Below are 21,526 nucleotides of genomic sequence, written 5' to 3'. Positions count from 1 at the left end.
TAATGTAAAACAAATCTTACATTAATGTTTTATTTCTTGGGTTGTTAGCAGCATTAAAAAAAAAAAAAATAAAGACTTGGTCACCGACTTCGAGAGCCACTGAGGACGCTGTGATACAAGCCTGGGAACAGCAGGGAAAGAGCAGAGTCTGTCATCATTGCTGTAAGCCCCCATACTTTGTATCCTGGGAGCTGGAAGACTGGTAGAGTATAAGCATAGCGCCCCCGCTGACGGAAACATGTGTAACCACGAATGGAGCTTGTACAGGCAAGTGAGAGTGGAAGTGTGAGGAGTGATTCCACCTAAGAACCAAATGGAAAATCATGAATTCTTGGGTTAAGAATACAATGTTGGTGAAATTCTTCTTCGGTGCAGAGTTAAAGGGGGTTGTCCGGTCCAAACTGATAAGTCTGCAGTCACTCTGTGTGATTGCAGACTTATGAATCCCCTCGGCGCACGCACTGTGCTCTGCAGCGATTTGCCGCTTTCAGACCTGGGACCGGAGGGTATGTATGAGTTATACATACCCCCGGCCAGTGGACATGGCCTCTCTCCATACACTTGTATGGAATGAGGCCGCGCCCTCGAGTTTGTCAAGCCCACTAGATGGCCACGTCTGTAGTTGGGTACACGGCCTTGGATCAATACAAATGTATGGAGTGAGGCTGCGCCCACTGGCCGGGAGTATGTATAATACATATATACCTTCCGGTCCTGTCTTAGAAACCGGTGAATCTCTGCAGCGCACAGTGCATGCGCTGGGGGGATCATAAGTCTGTAGTTACACAGAGTGATTGCAGACTTATCAATTTGTACCGAACAGCCCCTTCAATGTTTGGAGTATACTGCGTCCGTGCACCTAGCTCACTGTATAGGTGCGGAGCTTTTCCTGATGTATACTGTAACATCATAGGCGACGATTCAACAGAGGCCAAAAGAGTATTCTTTCGGCCTCCATCTACATATTGTTTAATTGTATATGAAAGTACAACACATTGTTTTACTATGCAGAAGAGCACTGCAAAGAAACTTCTAAATAGCAAAAAATGTGGCACTCACCCTGTGGCTAAAAACAATCCTGTATTAATTTCCGGACCGAAGGTACAGAACGAAAAAGCGACAGCTGTTTCATGCTGGCAAGCACATCAGCCAACCTTCCAGGGGGAGCCTGGATGAAGAGCTCGACAGTGAGAAACAGCCTTTTACCTTCTGGATCTTCAGTCCGGTAATTTACAAGGTAGTGTTTTAGCCACAGTTTTTTCTAATCTTTGCTATTTGGAATTCTCTTGGACCTGTTCAGCACCGTCTGTGGCTGCGATAGAGCTGACTCCGAATTAAAATAGCTGAAGGTACAGTTAGGTCAATAAATACAGGTGCATCTCACTAAATTAGAATATCATCAAAAAGTTAATTTATTTCAGTTCTTCAATACAAAAAGTGAAACTCCTATATTATATAGAGTCATTGCAAACAGTGATCTATTTCACGTGTTTATTTCTGTTAATGTTGATGATTATGGCTTACAGCCAATGAAAACACAAAAGTCATTATCTCAGTAAATTAGAATACTTTATAACAGTTTGAAAAATGTTTTTAAAATCCAAAATATTGGCCTACTGAAATGTATGGTCAGTAAATGCCCTCAATACTTGGTCAGGGCTCCTTTTCCATCAATTACTGCATCAACATGGGCAGCACGGTGGCTCAGTGGTTAGCACTGCAGCCTTGCAGCGCTGGGGTCCTGGGTTCAAATCCCATCAAGGACATCTGCAAGGAGTTTGTATGTTCTCCCTGTGTTTGCGAGGATTTCCTCCGGGTACTCCGGCTTCCTCCCACACTCCAAAGACAAACTGATAGGGAATGTAGATTCTGAGCCCCGATGTGGACAGTGTGGATATTGTCTGTGAAGTGCTGTGGAATTAATGGTGCTATATAAGTGAGTAAAATAAATAAATGCGGCAATGTGGCATGGAAGCGATCAGCTTGTGGCACTGCTGAGGTGTTATGGAAGCCCAGGGTGCTTTGATAGCCCTCAGCTCATCTGCATTGTTGGGTCTGGTCTCTCTCATCTTCCTCTTGACAATACCCCATGGATTCTCTATGGGGTTAAGGTCAGGCGAGTTTGCTGGCCAATCAAGCACAGTGATACTGTTGTTTTTATTACACGGCTGTGGAGTCGGTGCCCATTTTGGTGGAATTGGAGTCGGTATAAAATGGACCAACTCCTAAAATATATAATAAATTGGGTACAGTGGTTCAATACAGTTTGTGGGGAATATTTTTCCATAAGAATTTGGGAAAGTAATGAAATGTCCTATAAATGTCTGTACTATTCCTGATCTAAGGGTCTAGACTTTTAGCTGAGAAGAATCTGTGCTGTAAATTTATCACTTACACATGAGCCGTGTATGAGGGAGTCGGAGTCATGGAAAATGAGGAGTCAGAGTTGGAGGTTTGGCTTACTGACTCCACAGCCCTGGTTTGTAAACCAGGTATTGGTACTTTTGGCAGTGTGGACAGGGGCCAAGTCCTGCTGGAGAATGAAATTTCCATCTCCAAAAAGCTTGTCTCAGAGGGAAGCATGAAGTGCTCTAAAATTTCCTGGTAGATGGCTGCGCTGACTTTGGTCTTAATAAAACACAGTGGACCTACACCAGCAGATGACATGGCTCCCCAAACCATCACTGATTGTGGAAACTTCACATTAGACCTCAAGCAGCTTGGATTGTGGCCTCTCCACTCTTCCTCCAGACTCTGGGACCTTGATTTCCAAATGAAATGCAAAATTTACTTTGCATTTACTTATGTCCAGAAGGCAGTCATTGACACTATGTCAAGTCAGCAGTCCTCCCCATGATTGCGGAGCCTACTGAAACAGACTAAGGGACCTTTTTAAACGCTCAGGAAGCCTTTGCAGGTGTTTTTTGTTAATTATTCTAATATACTGAGATAATGACTTTTGTATTTTCATTGGCTGTAAGCCATAATCATCAACATTAACCGAAATAAACACTTTGAAATAGATCACTCTGTTTGAAACTCATATTATATGGAGTCATTACACTTTTTGTATTGAAGAATTCAAATAAATTAACTTTTGATGATATTTTAATTTAGTGAGATGTATGTGTCCGAATCTTCATGATTTGGGCTCTGCATGCCACTATTTTTTATTTAGAATTAAACAAGTGAGATGCAATTGAATTATAGGTTTTCAGGTTTAATTAAAGGGGTTGATCAAAAGTATCCTGTGAAACATTTAGGAATTGCCACCATTTTTCTACAAAGCCTCCTCATTTCAGGGGCTCAAAAGTAATTGGACAAATTAACATTTACGGTAAATGAGCATTATTCATATTTTGTAGAGAATCGTTTGCAGGCAATGACTGTCTGAAGTCTGGAAGCCACGGATGTCACCAAACGCTGGTTTTCCTCCTTTGTGGTGCTTTACCAGGCTTTTACTGCAGCTGACTTCAGTTGTTGCCTGTTTGTGGGTCTTTCTGCCTTAAGTTTTGATTTAAGCATGTGAAATGCTACTCGATGGGGTGAGATCTGGTGATTGACTCGGCCATTGCAGAATATTCCACTTCTTTGCCTTAAACTCCTGGGTTACTCTTGCAGTATGCTTTGGGTCATTGTCCATCTGTACTGTGAAGCGCCGTCCAATCAACCTTTCTGCATTTGGTTGAATCTGAGCAGAACGTATAGCCCTGTACACTTCAGAATTCACCTGTCTGCACCTCTCTTCAGTCACATCATCTATAAACACTAGTGACCCACTGACATTGGAAGCCATGCATGCCCGTGCCATTTACTGCCTTTACCATGTTTTACAGAGGATGTGGTGTACTTTGGATCATGAGCTGTTCCAAGCCTTCCATGCTTTCTTCTTACTTTCTCATCATTCTGGAACAGGTTTATCTTAGTTTCCTCTGTGAAAAGAATGACTTTCTGGAACTGGGCAGGCTTTTTTTAGATGTTTTTTGGCAAAGTCGAATCTGGCCTATTTTTAAGGATGTTTAATGGTTTGCACCTTGTGGTGAGCCCTCTGTATTTGCCCTCATGAAGTCTTCTCTTTATGGTACACTTAAATACTGAAAAACCTACTTGCTGGAGAGTGTTCTTCACTTGGGTGGATGTTATGAAGGGGCCTTTCTTTCTTCACCCTGGAAAGGAAACTGTGAACATCCACCACTGTTGTTTTCTGTGGACAGTCAGGCGATCTTCTTTTTTTTTTTTTTTGGAGAATGTCCCAAACTGTTGATTTTGCCACTCCTAACATTTCTGCTATCTCTCTGATGGATAGCTTCTTTTTTTCAGCCTTATGATGATCTGTTTCTCTTCCATTAAGAGCTCCTTCGACCACATGTTGTAGATTCACAGCAACAGCTTCCAAATGCAAATATCACACCTGGAATCAGTTCCAGACCTTTTACCTACTTAATTTATGATGAATTAATGAGGGAATAGCCCTTTTAAAGAGCTTTTTTGAGATAATTGTCCAATTACTTTTGGTCCCTTTAAAAAGAGGCAGTTAGATATTAAAGAGCTGTAATTCCTAAACACTTACTCCAATTTAGATGTGAATTCCCTCAAATTAAAGCGGAGAGACTGCACTTTAGGCTATGTTCACACTTTCTGTATTCGGTCACTATTTTACTTCAGAAATGGTGATGTGTCTCTGTTATACTTTTCCTCTGATTGTTTCACTCCTGATTTTAGTTTACAAATACTGATGTATAATACGGACCAAATACTGATCGTGTGAACGTGGCCTAAAGCCCATATTGATTATATAACTGTATTTTGGATATGTTTTGGTAAACAGCTAAAATGCCAAAACTTGTGTCACTGTCCACATATTTCTGGGCATAATTGTATATGCACATGTAACTCATATATTCCTAAGCTTGCTTCATTTAGAAGTGCTGATCCCTTTCTCTTACTTGCAAAGAAACGTGTACCATGTGTCATATATGTTTCTCTACAATAGGCCCTTGTGGTGTAGGGATACCTTGTTATCCCTCCTGACAATGGGCAGAGATGCAGTCTGGACCTAGCCTAAGCCAAAACCAAAGATCAGTCCATAACCTCTTGCTGGTCTGTTCTTTCTACCACCCTTGTGTTTTCTGCTCCTGTCCCCTTGCACCCTCTGTGAAGTACTCTGTTACTAGAGTGCATTACCCATTCAACTAACTAGATTCCTCATGCCTCCTTTACATGTAATTCTGTCTCTATAACCATACTAGTGCAGTTTTTACTAAATTGCCACATAACAATGAACATTAGTATGATTGCTAAACCACCACAAAATATACAAATAAGATTGTAATGGTGCGGTACTAACCTCTTCTGGATTGGGGTTTGCTGACAGATCTTCCAGACATCCTATGTTAGCTAAGACTGGCACTATGACCATGCCTGTCTGTAAGTACAGAAGGAGAAACTTAATAGGTGAGGCAGCAGTGGAGTGCAAAACATCCCATGTGATACAAGTATACAACGCTCTTTAATGGATTCCCTATGTTAGTCCCTTCTGGACCATGTGATTGCATTTTTTTTTTTTGCACATTTACTTTATCACCTCATTGGGTGAAACCATGGGCATATGCTGCTGACACTATGCAATAAGAACGTTAGCTCCTCCTCAGTAGTATACACCCACCAACCGGAGCCAAGCCGATCAGTTTAAGCTTAGTGTCTGTAGGAAGCAGACCTGGATCTGATCCCAGATCCGTCTTATCCCTTTTAGGTACCTGGTTGTGTTCTTATTAATCTTTTTCCTTTTTCTTCCAGATTTTTCCTTCCCAGGGTAACAGGGTGTAACGTCTCACCCTGTTTTCCCGCACAGGTGTGACCGAGGGAGCAATGTGGTGTCGCCCACTCTCTAACCCGCTGGCAGGACCTTTATCCCCTGTCACCTCACGGTGCTTCAGGATGATTTCCGGTGGCCGGTCCTTGCCCATTCCCCACCCCAGCCCCCTCCTTGGAGCAGGCCAGGAGGAAGACAGTGGTCACAGCTGTGAGCTTACCTCCCCTTTTTAGGGGTCGATACCCATAAGCGGATTATAATGAGGGCAATCGCCCAGGGCCCATGGCCAGATTGTCCTCATTATGTTTTGTGCAACGCCCGCATGACAATATAGCAGACGCGAACACGCAGCGCAATCTACGCGGCCACGTCATTTTACCCTGGGGGCTGCAGGATATGTTACCCTGGGGGCTGCTAGTGGCTGCATAGTAGATTATCCTGGGGGTGGGGGCTACAGATTAATGTTATCCTGTGGGGTTGGGGGCTGCAGGGAGCTATGTGCGGGCTCATACTGTATATAGGAGGCTATATGGGGATTCATACTGTGTCTATAGGGAGCTATGTGCGGGCTCATACTGTATATAGGAGGCTATATGGAGATTCATACAGTATATAGGGAGCCATGTGCGTGCTCATACTGTATATATGAGGCTATATGGGGATTCATAATGTATATAGGGAGCTATGTGCGGGCTCGTACTGTATATATGAGGCTATATGGGGATTCATAATGTATATATGGAGCTATGTGCGGGCTCATACTGTATATAGGAGGCTATATGGCAGTGGTGGGGAACCTATGGCACGCATGATGTCATCACACTGCTGCGTCTGCCGGGCCCGCAGAGGAGCAGAGACAGCGCGCTGAGCGCGAGCACTGGTAAGGGCTGCAGTAGGAGCCAAACACTACATGTATCAAGGTGAAAGGGGGCACAGTATTGACAAGTTTTGCTAGAGGCACTGTGTGGGGATCGGGGGCTGCTTTATTCAGAGGGGCAGTGTGTGTGTGTGTGTTTCAGAGGGGCAGTGTGTGTGTGTGTATAGATGTTTATATTTTTCACACGTGTGTGTGTGTGTGTTTTGCAGAGGAGCATTTTGTGTGTGTGTGTACATACATTTTGCAGATTGGCAGTGTGTGTGAACACAAGCAAAATTAAAGTCGCAGAGCCGACCCGGCCACGTCATTACTAGCCGACACAGCCGCACAGTGCACTGCGCGCAACCATGTCTGATGTGTGTCTGCATTTATGATGTGTATATCTACAGTGGTAGCCAAAAGTATTGGCACCCCTGCAATTCTGTCAGATAATACTCAGTTTCTTGCTGAAAATGATTGCAATCACAAATTCTTTGGTATTATCTTCATTTAATTTGCTTGCAAGGAAAAAACACAAAAGAGAATGAAGCAAAAATCAAATCATTGATCATTTCACACAAAACTCCAAAAAATGGGCCAGACAAAAGTATTGGCACCCTCAGCCTATTACTTGGTTGCACAACCTTTAGCCAAAATAACTGCAAACAACCGCTTCCGGTAACCATCAATGAGTTTCTTACAATGCTCTGCTGGAATTGTAGACCATTCTTCTTTGGCAAACTGCTCCAGGTCCCTGATATTTGAAGGGTGCCTTCTCCAAACTGCCATTTTGAGATCTCTCCACAGGTGTTCTATGGGATTCTGGTCTGGACTCATTGCTGGCCACCTTTAGAAGTCTCCAGTGCTTTCTCTCAAACCATTTTATAGTGCTTTTGGAAGTGTGTTTTGGGTCATTGTCCTGCTGGAAGACCCATGACCTGAGGGAGACCCAGCTTTCTCACACTGGGCCCTACATTATGCTGCAAAATTTGTTGGTAGTCTTCAGACTTCATAATGCCATGCACACGGTCAAGCAGTCCAGTGCCAGAGGCAGCAAATCAACCCCAAAACATCAGGGAACCTCCGCCATGTTTGACTGTAGGGAAGGTGTTCTTTTCTTTGAATGCCTCTTTTTTTTTCCTGTACACTCTATGTTGATGCTTTTTGCCAAAAAGCTCAACTTTTGTCTCATCTGACCAGAGAACGTTCTTCCAAAACGTTTTAGGCTTTCTCAGGTAAGTTTTGGCAAACTCCAGCCTGGCTTTTTTATGTCTCGGGGTAAGAAGTGGGGTCTTCCTGGGTATCCTACCATACAGTCCCTTTTCATTCAGATGCCGACGGATAGTACGGGTTGACACTGTTGTACCCTCGGACTGCAGGGCAGCTTGAACTTGTTTGGATGTTAGTCGAGGTTCTTTATCCACCATTTGCACAATCTTGTGTTGAAATCTCTCGTCAATTTTTCTTTTCTGTCCACATCTCGGGAGGTTAGCCACAGGGCCATGGGCTTTAAACTTCTTGATGACACTGCGCACGGAAGACACAGGAACATTCAGGTCTTTGGAGATGGACTTATAGCCTTGAGATTGCTCATGCTTCCTCACAATTTGGTTTCTCAAGTCCTCAGACAGTTATTTGGTCTTTCTTTTCTCCATGCTCAATGTGGTACACACAAGGACACAGGACAGAGGTTGAGTCAACTTTAATGCATGTTAACTGGCTGCAAGTGTGATTTAGTTATTGCCAACACCTGTTAGGTGCCACAGGTAAGTTACAGGTGCTGTTAATTACACGAATTCGAGAAGCATCACATGATTTTTCAAACAGTGCCAATACTTTTGTCCACCCCTTTTTTAGGTTTGGTGTGGAATTGTATCCAATTTGGCTTTAGGACAATTCTTTTTGTGTTTTTTCATTGAAGACAAATTAAATGAAGATAATTCCAAAGAATTTGTGATTGCAATCATTTTCAGGAAGAAACTGAGTATTATCTGACAGAATTGCAGGGGTGCCAATACTTTTGGCCACCACTGTATGTATGTCAGTGTGTATGGCTGTGTATATATTTGTCTATTTATGTGTTTTTGTGAATTTGTCATCAAATATGTATATGTACGTATGCCAGTATGTATCTGTGTATATGTTCGTGTATGTGTGTGTCTGCGTATTGTATGTGTGCATATCTGTGTACTGTTTGTGCATGTCTGCGCGTGTGTATGTCTGCATACCATGTATACGTGTGTGTGTGCGCATGTGCGTACCGTGTGTGGGCGCATGTCTGCATATTGTATGCGTGGGGCAGTGTGAGTGTGTGTATTTTGCAGAGAGTGTGTGTGTGTGTGTGGGGGGGTATTTTGCAAGTCTCCTGTGATGTCTGCTTCAGCCCCAGGTTAAATTGCCGTGTTGCTATATGGGGATTCATACTGTACATACAGAGCTATGTGCAGGCTCATACTGTATATAGGAAGCTATATAGGGGCTCATTGTATATTGGGGGCTGTGTGTGGACTCATTGTATGTATAGGGATATGTGGGGGCTCATACTGTATATAGGGGGACTGTATGGTATCATTGTATGTAGGGGGCTGTGCGCATTCATAAAGGGAGTTATGTGGGCGCTCATACTGTATCTATGGGGCTATGTGGGGTCTCTTACTGTATCTAGGTAGCTATGTAGGGGCTCATACTGTATATTGGGGGCTATGCAGGTGCTCATTCTGTCTGTCTATACGTTGTAATGCAGCGGCGTTCGGCATTACTGTAATGGTCCAGGATGTGTTTTGGCTGACCATGTACCTCCCCCTCAGGTGACTGATCACATGACTAACATCAGCACAGGTCCTGTGTGCGTTGGAAGATATAAAAACCCTGGTAGTTTTGAGACAGGGTGTATAAGGCGGGAGGCCTGTTCCCGTGTGGGACACCGCTAGAGTGTGAGGCCTATTGAAGCCTGGTGAAGCCTGAAAGGCGGAGGCTGGATCCTTAGGTGTAAGTGATCCCAGTAGCCTTGGAGGGCCAGAGGCTTGGAAGGCAAGAGTCCTGGAATGCAAAGGCTGGATGTGAGGTGAGACCACATACCAGTAGCCTTTGAAGGAACGAGGGCTGGAGACCCCCATCTGGGAAGCCGTAAAGCCACAGTGGTGACAGAACAAGTCTGAAGCAGCTAAAACCCGGCAAAGGTAAAACACTGCTTGATGTGGACATTTCTATAAGTGACTTTGCTGGGGGGCTGTAATTGGAGCCAAGTGGGCCTGTCTGCCACTTGAAAGGCTCCTGGACATTATATGTAATATGTCGGCGAGCCACTGAGTTGGCTGGTGTGCTTTAATTGATCCGGTGCAGCGAGTATCCCCCAGTATGATGACTAGCGCTGCCTTACAACGTATATAGGATAGTTCATATCCATAGAAAGGACATCATGTATCTATATTGTGTGTGGGTATATATGTGTGTGTTCATTATGTATTATCTGATCAGCTATTGAGGAGGATGCCTGGTCAGATAGAGTAGTGGTCGGGCAACATAGGGGCAGTTGACGAGGAGTGGGGGCGCCATAACGTTACAAACTTAGGGGGCCAACCTCTGCTGTCAGGAAGGGAATTGTGAAGGGCAAAACGAGTCCACAACTCCCCTCATTTCTGCTCTTTTTTTTTTTTTAAATCATTGTTTTGATGTGCAAATATGTGTGTATGTATGTCTTGTTATCCCTGCATGCTCGGGTGTTATCGGAGTATCTTGTGCTTTGATAATATTTTTGAATTCCTGCGACTTCATGTTTTGGTGTTAGAAAGCCGCAACACATGAGAAGATTGCCTAACAGCCGCAACACATGAGAAGATTGCCTAACAGCCGCAACACATGAGAAGATTGCCTAACAGCCGCAACACATGAGAAGATTGCCTAACAGCCGCAGGGACTCGAACATATTATCCAAGTACGACAAATACTCGGATAACACCAGAGCTTGCAGGGATAACACTGTATCAGAGCATGTTCACTCATCACTAATGTCTTTATGTATTACGTTTTTAAAATAAAGAGAGAATTTTTTTAGGGTATTTTTTTATGGTTTACATGTATAATGGCCCCATAGGTTGATTGCTTTGGTTGTTGATCGAGGGGTCTATGTGGGGGCTCATATTTTATATATGGGCATATATATGGGCATACTTAATTCTGCTTAATATTAAGTCATACAATTAATATATAAAATAATTATAATATGTTAATATTGAGCAGAATTAATTTCAGTCTATTAGTTTGGCCTCCACAATAGTCACGTCTCTCATGTGGCCCCTTGTGAAAATTAATCTCCCACCCCTGCTCTTTTATGTATAGCTCTATGTTGTATATAGTTCTGTACATAAGGGAAAAATGTGCGTGCCGTGCTAAGCGCACCGCTATTTCTGTCAGGGGCCCTGGTTACTCTTAATCCACCTGTGTCGATACCATCTTCTGCACCTCCTGGGACCATGGCAATGCGGGAAGGAGGATGCCGTTCCCTGCCAGTGACCCCCCCCCCCCCATCTCCTCCACGGGGGCTCCTGATGCCATCCTCGCACATGAGAAGAATGAGCCGGACTCACATCACCAAGTTACTTCCTCCTTCTTCAGTCCCTCTTCAGCTCCCCCGATGCAGTATAGGGGCCCCATGGAATGCAGGGATTATTTATAGGTTCTGTGTCTCCCTGCCAGTGCCGTTCTGTCACCCCCCGCGCCGCTCTCGCTCCCTCAGCCGGCCTTCCTCCCTAATCTAGGCCCCGGTTTTCTATGTGGCCTTGCTGCAGCGCTTGGTCCCACCCCCTCACGCGCTGCCCTGCCTCTCCCCAGTGGCCAGGTTTTAAAAAAATGTAGTCCCCAGCTCCATTCTGGGGCTGCTCCAGCATGGGACAACCCCCCCCCCCCCCCGGCTTTTCTTCCAATCAGTAACTCTCCGCATACTCTCCCCGCCCACTGTCGTCAGCCAACCACAGTGCGCCTAGCTCACCAGACGCGCGGGAATCCTGTGCGTGTTTCTGATGAGCGGGAACTCCACCTCTTCCCTCTCCTCAGCGTCATCTTCTTCCCCTTCTCACCGGACAGGGTGGGAAGTACAGCTGCTCTGTAGTTGTGTGGGGTCCCTAACTGTATTGAGGTCTGGAACCACACACACACACACAACTATCCCTAGACTGTCTTCTACCCACACAAGGGGGTCACGTACCAGGATAGTCTTCTTACTGTCCACGTTTTCTATCCACTATCCAGTGAGTCAGGCGCACCATCTACCATATACCAAATGTTCGATTGCAGCAGCGGCCCACGTTTCCTGTCCACTATCCAGTGAGTGAGTGAGAGGCACCATCTACCATATACCAAATGGTCGATTGCAGCAGCGGCCCACGTTTCCTGTCCACTATCCAGTGAGTCAGATGCACCATCTACCACATGGTTGATTGCAGCAGCGGGCCAAGTTTCCTGTATACTATCCAGTGAGTCTGACACACCAGCTATCATGTGCCCGCTGTTGATTGCAGCAATGGTCCACGTTTTGTCAGACGCACCATCCACAACGTACTACATGGTGCATTGCAGCAGCGTTCCACATTTCCTGTTCACTCCCCAGTGAGTCAAACAAGCCATCCTCCACATACCACATGGCTCATCGGAGCAGCAGTGTAAGTGCTTTGCAGTAGTCTGGTAAGTCAAACTCGCCTTGTATCTTGTACTACATAAACCATCAAAACAATGATCAAAATGACCTATACCGCTAGCCAGCAAGCCAGAACCATCTGGCGAATCCTACATCTATCATGATCCCCATGGTTGTTCGTAGTGTGGTCCAAAGGGTCTAGAGTGTTTTCATCACATCAGTCGTTTGATGGTACTTACCCCTCTTTTTCTTACAGAGATTGGTTAACACCTGGATCTTAGCAGACTACAGCCAAGATTATGGTAGCCCCTTCGACAATGGATCCGATTTCTGAACATCACGAAAACGAGACCCTACTTTGGCAAGAATTATATCCTTTCTCTATATTTAGAGTCATAATTCTGTTTTTCTCCCTTCCGGTGATTACGTTATGATTCAGTTCCAACGCTGTTTCTCTCAGATAAATCATTTCTCCTTACAGAGTCTCTGGTTAAATCTGATCCTGTGGTATACAGGATCAGCACCTGTGCCCAGCTGATTGGGTCACTGAGTCTTCTCTACCTTTCAGTTACCTGCACCAGGCGTTTCTCCGGGGTCCCTCCTCCGATTGATCGGACATCGCTGGCGATATTGCCATTGTTGGTTCTCCTTTACAGCTGACGACATTCTCGATCTTCATTGCAATTATCTGTCGTGTTGTGGCTCAAGTCAGGGTACGCAGTTGCACATGCAAGGATCCTTGCTCCTTCCTGTCCAAGATGGTCTAGGTCGGTCAAGAGCTAACCAACTCGCCTCAGGTTATCGATTCCTGTTTTCATAACCGGGCCCAAATCATTCAAGAGCTTCCCAGGAGGCCTCAGGTTATTGGTAATTGTTTCTTTACGCTGGTTCAGTTGTCATCATAACGACTAGAGTCCTCATCAACATCATCCCCTTTCGCTATCTAGTTTTTTTTCTGGCTCTTGACTCTCCACTATAGTTCTTCAGCACTTGGGTTCTAGGTTCAGGCTTTTCCATGGTCAACTCCCCATGGAGTTGTTAGGTCTCCTTCCCAGGTTTGCGTGGCTTGCTCTAGCCACTCAGGTTTTTCCCCTCTAATTATCTTCTGGTTCAGTGTAGGACCTTTCCTATCTGTCATTTCTCGGTCTACGGCTCAGGTACTGATGTGCTGCTTTCCTACGCTCTTCAGATGGCTCATTCCATAGATCCTACGGACTTTCTGAGCCCAGTGAGCTTGAATCTGCTTCAGTGCATCTCTTCTGGACCGCAGAGACTCCCGATTCTCTGCCAGCCCATGGAGTTACCTTCAACTTAGCCTCTTCTGTGTCCTTACAAGGATCACACATTTGGTCCAGGGCTTCCCCCTTTTTTCTACATGCTGTATGTTTTGAAATTTTCTCTGAGCACCATTCCACTCTGGTTCAACCTTCATTAGGTCATAATTGCCCATTATATCAAAACAGACTGTGTCATACAGTGTCTAGTTTTTAGAGCATGCTGTGTCAATCCACATGCGCAGCCCTCTTTTCAGAAGGGTTCTCTAATCCCCTTCTAGGAACTCAATATCTGTCTTCCTTTCCGTTATGTTCTTTCGTCTGGGCTTAATTTTAGTCTTGGCCTACTGGCGGGTTTCTACCCTCTTCTTTCCGCAGAGGATCCTTTGACCGAGAAAATTTTGTGATGACTGACTTCCCCTTTCTTCTCTGTTAGGAACTTTAATCCAGGGTTACACAGCTCTGGATCGCCCGTACGTTAATTAAACCTCCTTCATCTGGAACCCTGAGTGGTAGGTATCCTCACTTTTTCCCTTCCATGGCTGAAGCCAGGATGCTCTTTCCTAGTAAGATGTATCGCTATCCTGGTCAGCTTTGGCGGAGGCCAGTTTAATGTGGAAACTTGTATATCCGTTTTCTTCTAAATCCACCATCTTTACTACGTCAATCTTACTATATCCTGTTTTTCACGGTCTTCTCGTGAAACTCAACATCCAAACTCTGTTTCCTCTGATTACGGTGGGTTACAGTCTATCTAGGAAAACTCTCTTATTCTCCCCTTCTTCTTTCTCCTGTTTCTCAGAGCTTGAGTTTAGTTTGTTCACTCAACTCCCTAGCGGCAGGTTTCTAACTTTTTACAAAAAAAGAAAAAATGTTTTCCTTTTTCATTGATCGAGTTCCTGTTGGGTGCCCACGCTTACTAATTCTCTGGCGGCCTCCCATGTGCCTTGGGTGGGTCCACAACACTCCTAAAGCGTTATTTGTTTCCCTTTTTTTCGTCATCCTCGTTCCGTTCTCCTCCTATCGGTTTCTTGGATATATTATAACTGGTCAAGTGTGTTTCTGCGTTCCTTCTGTCGAGAACAGTTTCTTCGGATGCTTCCCTGTTTGCGTCTAGAGAGTCGTCATATTTGCCTTCGAATCACAATTCACTCTAAGATTCTGGGCACATATTGACATAGGTCAGATCTCCATCACTGTCTTCCAGCTCTCTTCATCTGGGCCAAGGCCCTCCTGGAGTGCCTCCCCTGTCAAGGCTCCATTAGGATTGGGTTCTTACTGTAAAATCTCTTTCTCGGAGCCTTCATTGGGGGACACAGCACCCGCCCTTTTCTTAATGTTTCTATTGGTCCAATCCGTGACCTATTTCAGGTTGCTTCTCCTACTGCTTTCATACTAACTGATCGGTTTGGCTCCGGTTGGTGGGTGTATACTACTGAGGAAGCACTAACTTTTTTTATTGCATAGTGTCAGCCTCCTAGTGGCAGCAGTATACACCCATGGTTTCCTGTGTCCCCCAATGAAGGCTCAGAGAAAGAGAGATTTTATGGTGAGAACCCAAAATCTTCTTTTTTCCGCCCCTTCTTTCAAGAGCCATAACTTTTTTTTATTTTTCCATCGACAAAGCTGGATTTTTTTTTTTTTTGGAACAGTTGTTTTGAATGACACCATTCATTATACTATAAAATGTACTTGAAAAGGGGAAACCATTCCAGATGCCATACTCAGGCCGATTGTCCATGTGGAAAAAAAAATAGCAGCATGTACTACTCTGATCCGTTTAGAATAATCCATGCAATGTATGTAAGCAAATGGAGCCAACTGTGGAAACTGGCCCATCTTTCAATACGGCAGTTGGAACCCAGGCTAAGAGATGTATCTCATCCTGCCCTCCCTTCATGCCCCATATTGTTCATCTGGAATGACGCTGCTAACAGTGTTTAATGGAAATATAGAGAAATATAGCCAGTGTATACCAATATCTGGAGGGTTGACTGCTCTACAACAATAACATCCAGGACTGCTGGGGATATTTTAGATAGCATTTTGTGACAGAACAGTTTCTAAGTTCTTGATGCAGTCACACAATTACCAATTGAACAGAATCAAATTCAAGTCGTGTGAGTCTGTTACACACAAATAGATCCATAGTAAAGATGGGTAGTCCTGCACTCAAACTTCCAAATTATCATAAAAAAAAATATTTTATGAGTCTTTTAATATACACAGTTAAAATCAGGACATCCTGTCAAAAATAAATGAGAATCTCCTACGTGTTTCAAACCAGGGCTGTGGAGTCGGTAAGCCAAACCTCCGACTCCGACTCCTCAATTTCCATGCCACCGACTCCGACTCCACGACTCCGACGCCCTCATACAAGGCTCATGTTTAAGTGATAACTTTACTATTGCACAGATTCATCTCAGCTAAAAGCCTAGACCCTTAGATCAGGAATAGGACAGACATTTATAGGACATTTCATAACTTTCCCAAATTCTTATGAAAAAATATTCCCCACAAACTGCATTGAACCACTGTACCAAATTTATTATATATTTTAGGAGTTGGAGTCGGTCCATTTTATACCAACTCCGACTCCACGACTCCGACTCCACGACTCTGACTCCACAGCCCTGTTTCAAACCATCATGTTTGAACAACTGACTAAGAACTGTTCACATGTTTTTGTTCGAAACGCGTAGGCGATTTCACATTTATTTTTGCCAGGATGTGTTGTTTTAAACTGTGTGAATTTTTAAATGGACTTAAATAAACAATAAAATATAATTTTTTTTACGATAATTTGGAAGTTTGAGTGCAGGACTACCTCCCCTTTCCAACTGAACTATATTCAATAGTATCCAATTTGAACCCAGAGTTCCTTTTGTCTTTGCACCATTTGTGGATCCAATATCCTGGGAGGGAATTTCATGGGAGGTGGGCTGAACAAACATACTCTTTCTTTTCGTGTGTGCCTGTGCCTCCCATTGTTCCTTTTCTTACCCAGTCTGTGATTGGTTTCATTGGGCCCCAGACTGTGCTACGAGACAGTGTTATTCCGAGTTCCTCCTGTGCTTCCCTTAGTGCTGTGCCGATCGCATCTTCATCTGATGAATCGAACTTGCCACCTGGAAAGCTGGAAACCAATACAGGATATAGAGAAGGGCATCCACGCATCATGTAAAAATGGCATACATGTGACGAGTTATTATTTTGTGACATTTAAGCAGGTTTTACATGGTTTCTAAAATTTTATGGAGAAAAACACTAAAAAAAATCATAAACACCTATACTCCAAGAGCACATCAAGAGATTACAATTGATCCAGCTGGTTAGGAGACATCCATTTTCCTCCACAAGAATGGTGGGTGGTAACAAAGGAGCCCATTACTAAAGCAACTGACAAGAAATGGCTTCAGATTGGTTGAGTCTCAGAAACATTGTTATTCTAGGTCCCGACAGCGTAGAAGGAGAGTAAAGCAGCTGGGCCACCTACCTTACATCTCCCTTATGTCTCCCTTTAAGCTTAGATGATCTCAGGGTGTACAGAAAGGCAGGAGCACCCTGAGATGTGCATAACGTCACCAGGACCCCCGCTGACACCTTCTGAGGCAGGGCGTTCTTGCCCAGTATCTGTCGGCACCGCTGCTCTGTTTCAGCGGTCAAGACTTCATTGGGAAGTAGCTGTAAATCCTTAGTGCAGAGACTACGGCTCAAGAGGGCTGGACGCAGAAACATTGGTTCCTATAAGAAAATAGTGACAAGTATATACATCATCAATAGAAATGTTCTCGCTGTATCTATGAGTGCAATCTATAAGAATTGTCCTCTACCTAACTAATCCAATTAAAGGATTTTTAGCAACTTCTTTTGCACTGCTTGCCAGGGACCGTACGCTTCTGATGATTGACAGTTCATACAAGCATCATGGTTGCACCGATAGCCCGAACTGTGCGCTCTCCCAGGCAGCAAGCAGAGGCAGAGAGCAGTAGTGGCACAAAAGCTGTCCAGATCCAGTGATCCGGCTGACTTCAGAGCAGCGCTTATAAGTTCTATTTGAAAGACCTTGTAAGTGCTGCACTCCTTGCTTAGGAGACTTGCAAGCACTTTGCAACTTTGACTATTTATGTTGATGAGACTAGCCCTTTAATGGTGGAGCTCAAAGACAAGCAACAAGGCCTCCATTACACCTTCTACAAAGTTGATAACTTACAGATTAGAATGGAGAAGGGCAATAATGTCAGCTCTTGCGGCTGTCACGGCTTCCAGAAAAAGATATAACTTTGGAATAAAAATGTTGTTCTCTTCTGCCTTATTGTCAAGTCAAGCACTGATAATATCCAAACTGCACTCAGTCACTGCAGGCTCCGAGCTCATCTAGTTTTCTCACTTACAGGAGCTATGTTTGGGTGCATACCCTAATTGGGCCACAGGAGGGAAGCCTGAGAATCGCCTCTTATGTGATGGTATCTGAGGCTCTTATGTGATTAGCCGGCCTGGCGTGGCATCACATGTGTGTCATGCTGCAAAGGTGGTGGTGTACCAAGCTGGCTAATCTACAGAAGACCTTAAGAAGAAGTTCTTATTTCTCCCATCCAGCAGCCACACATTACCGATGTGTTCGATGAACCAATCCCCACCAACTTTAAGCCTCTAGAACCCTGTGACTATGCCTTAGATTTCTAAGAAGGGACAACTCCTTTAACTTTAGTGATATGACTAGTGCCAGGAAGCTGCTGCCAGGACAAATAATATTACAGGATGCATTAAAAGAGGTGTAGATGGTCAGACTGCAGCAAAAATACGCACTAGTCGAAGAAGACACTACTGAATGTATACCATGTTGGGCACAAGTGTATAAGAATGGCGGACATGGGGTGAGTACAGAGCAGATAATTGAAGAGGTTGTACCAAGTTGGGGAGTTGTCCCCTATCCTAGTGATTGAGAATCTTTTGGAGTCTGACTGGTCCTGAGCCCCATCTGAATGGCCCCACTGCATTCATTCTCTGGGGGAGTGCCAGAGATCCAAACCTCACACTAAGCTGGATAGGGAAGGACTTCACAAATTGGTGCAACCTGTTTAACGGATTACAAAACTAGGTTGGGCTATCATATTTGAGATTATTCACAGTTGAGGGTTAATCTAATCTTTTGTGGGAAGTCAATGTAAAAAAAAGTCCTGTGGGACTCGGTCCTATAACACGAACTCTAGGGGCACGTGCACAAACTTTGAACATGCAGTAAAATCTCCGGTGTATAAGGGCTAGTGCATACGACCGATATTCTCAGATGAGTGCTATCCATGGTTTTCATGGATAGCTCTTGTGCACACGTCCGAAAAAAATCAGAGACATTCGAATTTGATTGGAATGTTGGATCAAAATGGGCAATGCAAGTTTATAGGTCCATGAAACAAATCGGACCGATAGATGACACCTGAGTGTGGTCTGATCTTCACCGACTGACAGAATGGAGGAACCTTTTTTTTCTCTCCGCGTCTGAGAAAAACTGACGCCACGCTGATAAAACTGATTATAATCGGGGGTTTTTCGGATGCATTTCATTCATTCCCATCTACATACTGCATGTGCGGGATTTTACACTATGGAATGCAAAAGGTGACTACCGCAGCAAATCGAGAATATCTCCAGGACAAAAAAATGGCACAATTTAGTGAGGAATTAGCTGCAGAGGAAACTCGGGAGCAAATCCAGAGGGGCAGTGGTGTACCCTCAGCTTGGCCAGCCCCTGGACATGGGAGCAGGTGAACCGCAGACAGCATGGATTGTGGCCAGGTATATTAGTCTATGAAAAGCTCCGGCGTTTCAGAGAAAATATGCTTTAAAGATCTGGTCTGGGGCTATCCTCCCCAGCTGGCTCTTCCCAGCGCCACAGCAAGTGATTGACAGGTCTCTCCTTCAGGTGTACATAGGGAGACGCCTGTCAATCACCTGCAGCAGCGCTGGGGATCTTTAGTATACACTTTCTCTGAAGCTGCGGAGCTTTTCCTGGACTAATATATGTGGATACAATGGTGCAGCCAGGCTCTTTTCATGCTACTCGGTTTGGTTAGCATGAATAGCCTGACAGGTTCTTTTTAAAGGGAACCAGTCACCAGCAAAAACGCTATTAACCTGCAGCTATGGGGTTAATCTGCAGGTAACAGAGCTACTAACCTAATGAATGTTATGGGGAGGAAATGAATTTTCAGACACCACTCCGTACATAGAGCAGCCGCTTTCACCAGATGACTGACACTCCCTCCGCATTGGGCTGTCAGTAAGGGCGGGGGTGCGGTTACAGACGTTGCTCTATATACAGTGCGGTGACTGAAGGGAATACAGCTCATTTTCTCCCCGGAGCCTCAGGCTGCGTGCAGGCACTGGGCAGCATAATAACGCTATTATCCTGCAGATTAACCCCATATTTGCGGGTTAGAGTTTTTTCTGGTGACAGGTTCCCTCTAAATCTTTTCCTCTCCCCTGCTCCTGCATGGCCACATGTGGCATGTGTATCATGTGAACATACTCAAAGGGGATTCTCAACATCATACAAGAATACAATTACAAAGTGCATGTAAATACAAATTACAAGAATTCTCAAGAATGGATTTTTAATTTGTGCTTGTTGCCTAGGTTACCGGCCACCACTGCAGGCTATCAGCAGTAGCCAGGAGCGCACAGAACAAGTGTACGCATCAGTACCACTGAGATGATCCGATGCTGGAAGCCATGATGTGCCCGTGCCGTCAGCTATAGTGTGTACGGACCAGCTTACAGGGGTGGGTGACTACTGGACAACCCCTTCATTACGTCAGTGCCCCATAGAAAGTACAGGCAATGCTGCTCACCTCCTATGGCGTTTCCACAGCTGCAATGGTGGCGATGCTATTCTCGGTAACCTGACATTGTTCTACTAGGCAGATACAGATGTGGCATATAACCCCTTTAAGCCGTGAGTTCTCAGAAAACGCCTTTAAACCAGGGAAAGGGTCATTGGAGTCTGAACAACGTCCAACTTCTCCAATCACAAAATGATCGGAAGCTGTCAAGTCCTGTCCACAAGGTGCTATCCGCCTCTCAGCCCGTGTCACCCGCACAGCCCTCACTACTAGCAGAAATCCGCCTCCACTTGTCGGCAAGATAGATATTGGGCTGAAATGACACCTACTCCGTCCTTGTACAGAACTTTCGGTGCACCCTTGCCAACATCAAAGATGGCCGACACTTGTTTCCGCCCACACTGGAAAGCTTCCGGGATCACTATTACTCTTACGCCAGTCAGTTCAAAATACGAACGCTTGAAGGCGCTGTGGATGCAGGAATAGACTCGAATGTCTCTGCGCATGCGGAATTAAAATGCTGAGGCATACTTAAAATAGATGATGTACGCATGCGTCAATTAGTTAGCGTTGCTATGGTGAGATGCAAGGCGCTGACAGCAAAGTGTTCACGATAATAAAGCACTTTTCCTAGTTTGTCCAGTGTGACCCTATTATTTCACACACAACAATATGTCTCTTGTCCAAAATGTGAAAAAGCTAAAACCTTATATTGCTATAGAGCATTATGGAAACATGTTCGTTTATTGCAGTCTTTGCTTCACCAAATGTCATGGTCTCTGTGATGTCAGCCTGGGAGAGCCGGAGGCCATCAATAGCTCGGTACTGGACAGCTGCTTTATTTCATTTCCGTGTTATTAAATGAAAAAGTGCCATCCATCAACATATAACATGCGGTGAACGCCGTCAAAATCAAGTCAAAATGCCAAAATCACAGGCACCATAAGGCTGCGTGCACACTATGCGGAATTTCCGCAGCGGAAAAGCTTTAAAAACGCTTGGTAATCCGTGCCCCATGATCCCCAATGAAAATCTGCACGTTCTGTGCCCATGCTGCAGAATTTTCTGCAAAAATCGCAGCATGTCCATTATTTGTGCGTTTCTGCCTGC

The 21,526-nt window shown here is 44.6% G+C and overlaps 1 protein-coding gene across 2 annotated transcripts; it reads right to left on the bottom strand.

The window, feature by feature from the left end:
* Positions 1-16: 16 nt before the first annotated feature.
* NUDT8 (nudix hydrolase 8) lies at positions 17-20,818 on the bottom strand. Of its 2 annotated transcripts, none has more exons than XM_073686157.1 (5): positions 20,426-20,818; positions 17,071-17,318; positions 16,578-16,710; positions 5,348-5,425; positions 17-302 (listed from the first exon to the last, which is right to left on the bottom strand). In XM_073686157.1, the coding sequence occupies exons 2-5, from the start codon at positions 17,310-17,312 to the stop codon at positions 81-83; spliced, it is 675 nt and encodes a 224-aa protein (XP_073542258.1). In that variant the 5' UTR covers positions 17,313-17,318; positions 20,426-20,818; the 3' UTR covers positions 17-80. The 2 variants fall into 2 exon arrangements, with proteins under 2 accessions (XP_073542258.1, XP_073542259.1); XM_073686158.1 differs by having other exon boundaries at positions 20,746-20,818.
* Positions 20,819-21,526: the final 708 nt, after the last annotated feature.

The sequence above is a fragment of the Phyllobates terribilis genome, unplaced genomic scaffold, assembly GCF_046119375.1.
Source record: "Phyllobates terribilis strain yellow unplaced genomic scaffold, ASM4611937v1 Scaffold_5__5_contigs__length_657084704, whole genome shotgun sequence".
NCBI classification, from domain to species: domain Eukaryota; kingdom Metazoa; phylum Chordata; class Amphibia; order Anura; family Dendrobatidae; genus Phyllobates; species Phyllobates terribilis.
The sequence above is the reverse complement of the archived record's forward strand: the minus strand, read 5'-3'. Positions and strand labels throughout refer to the sequence as shown.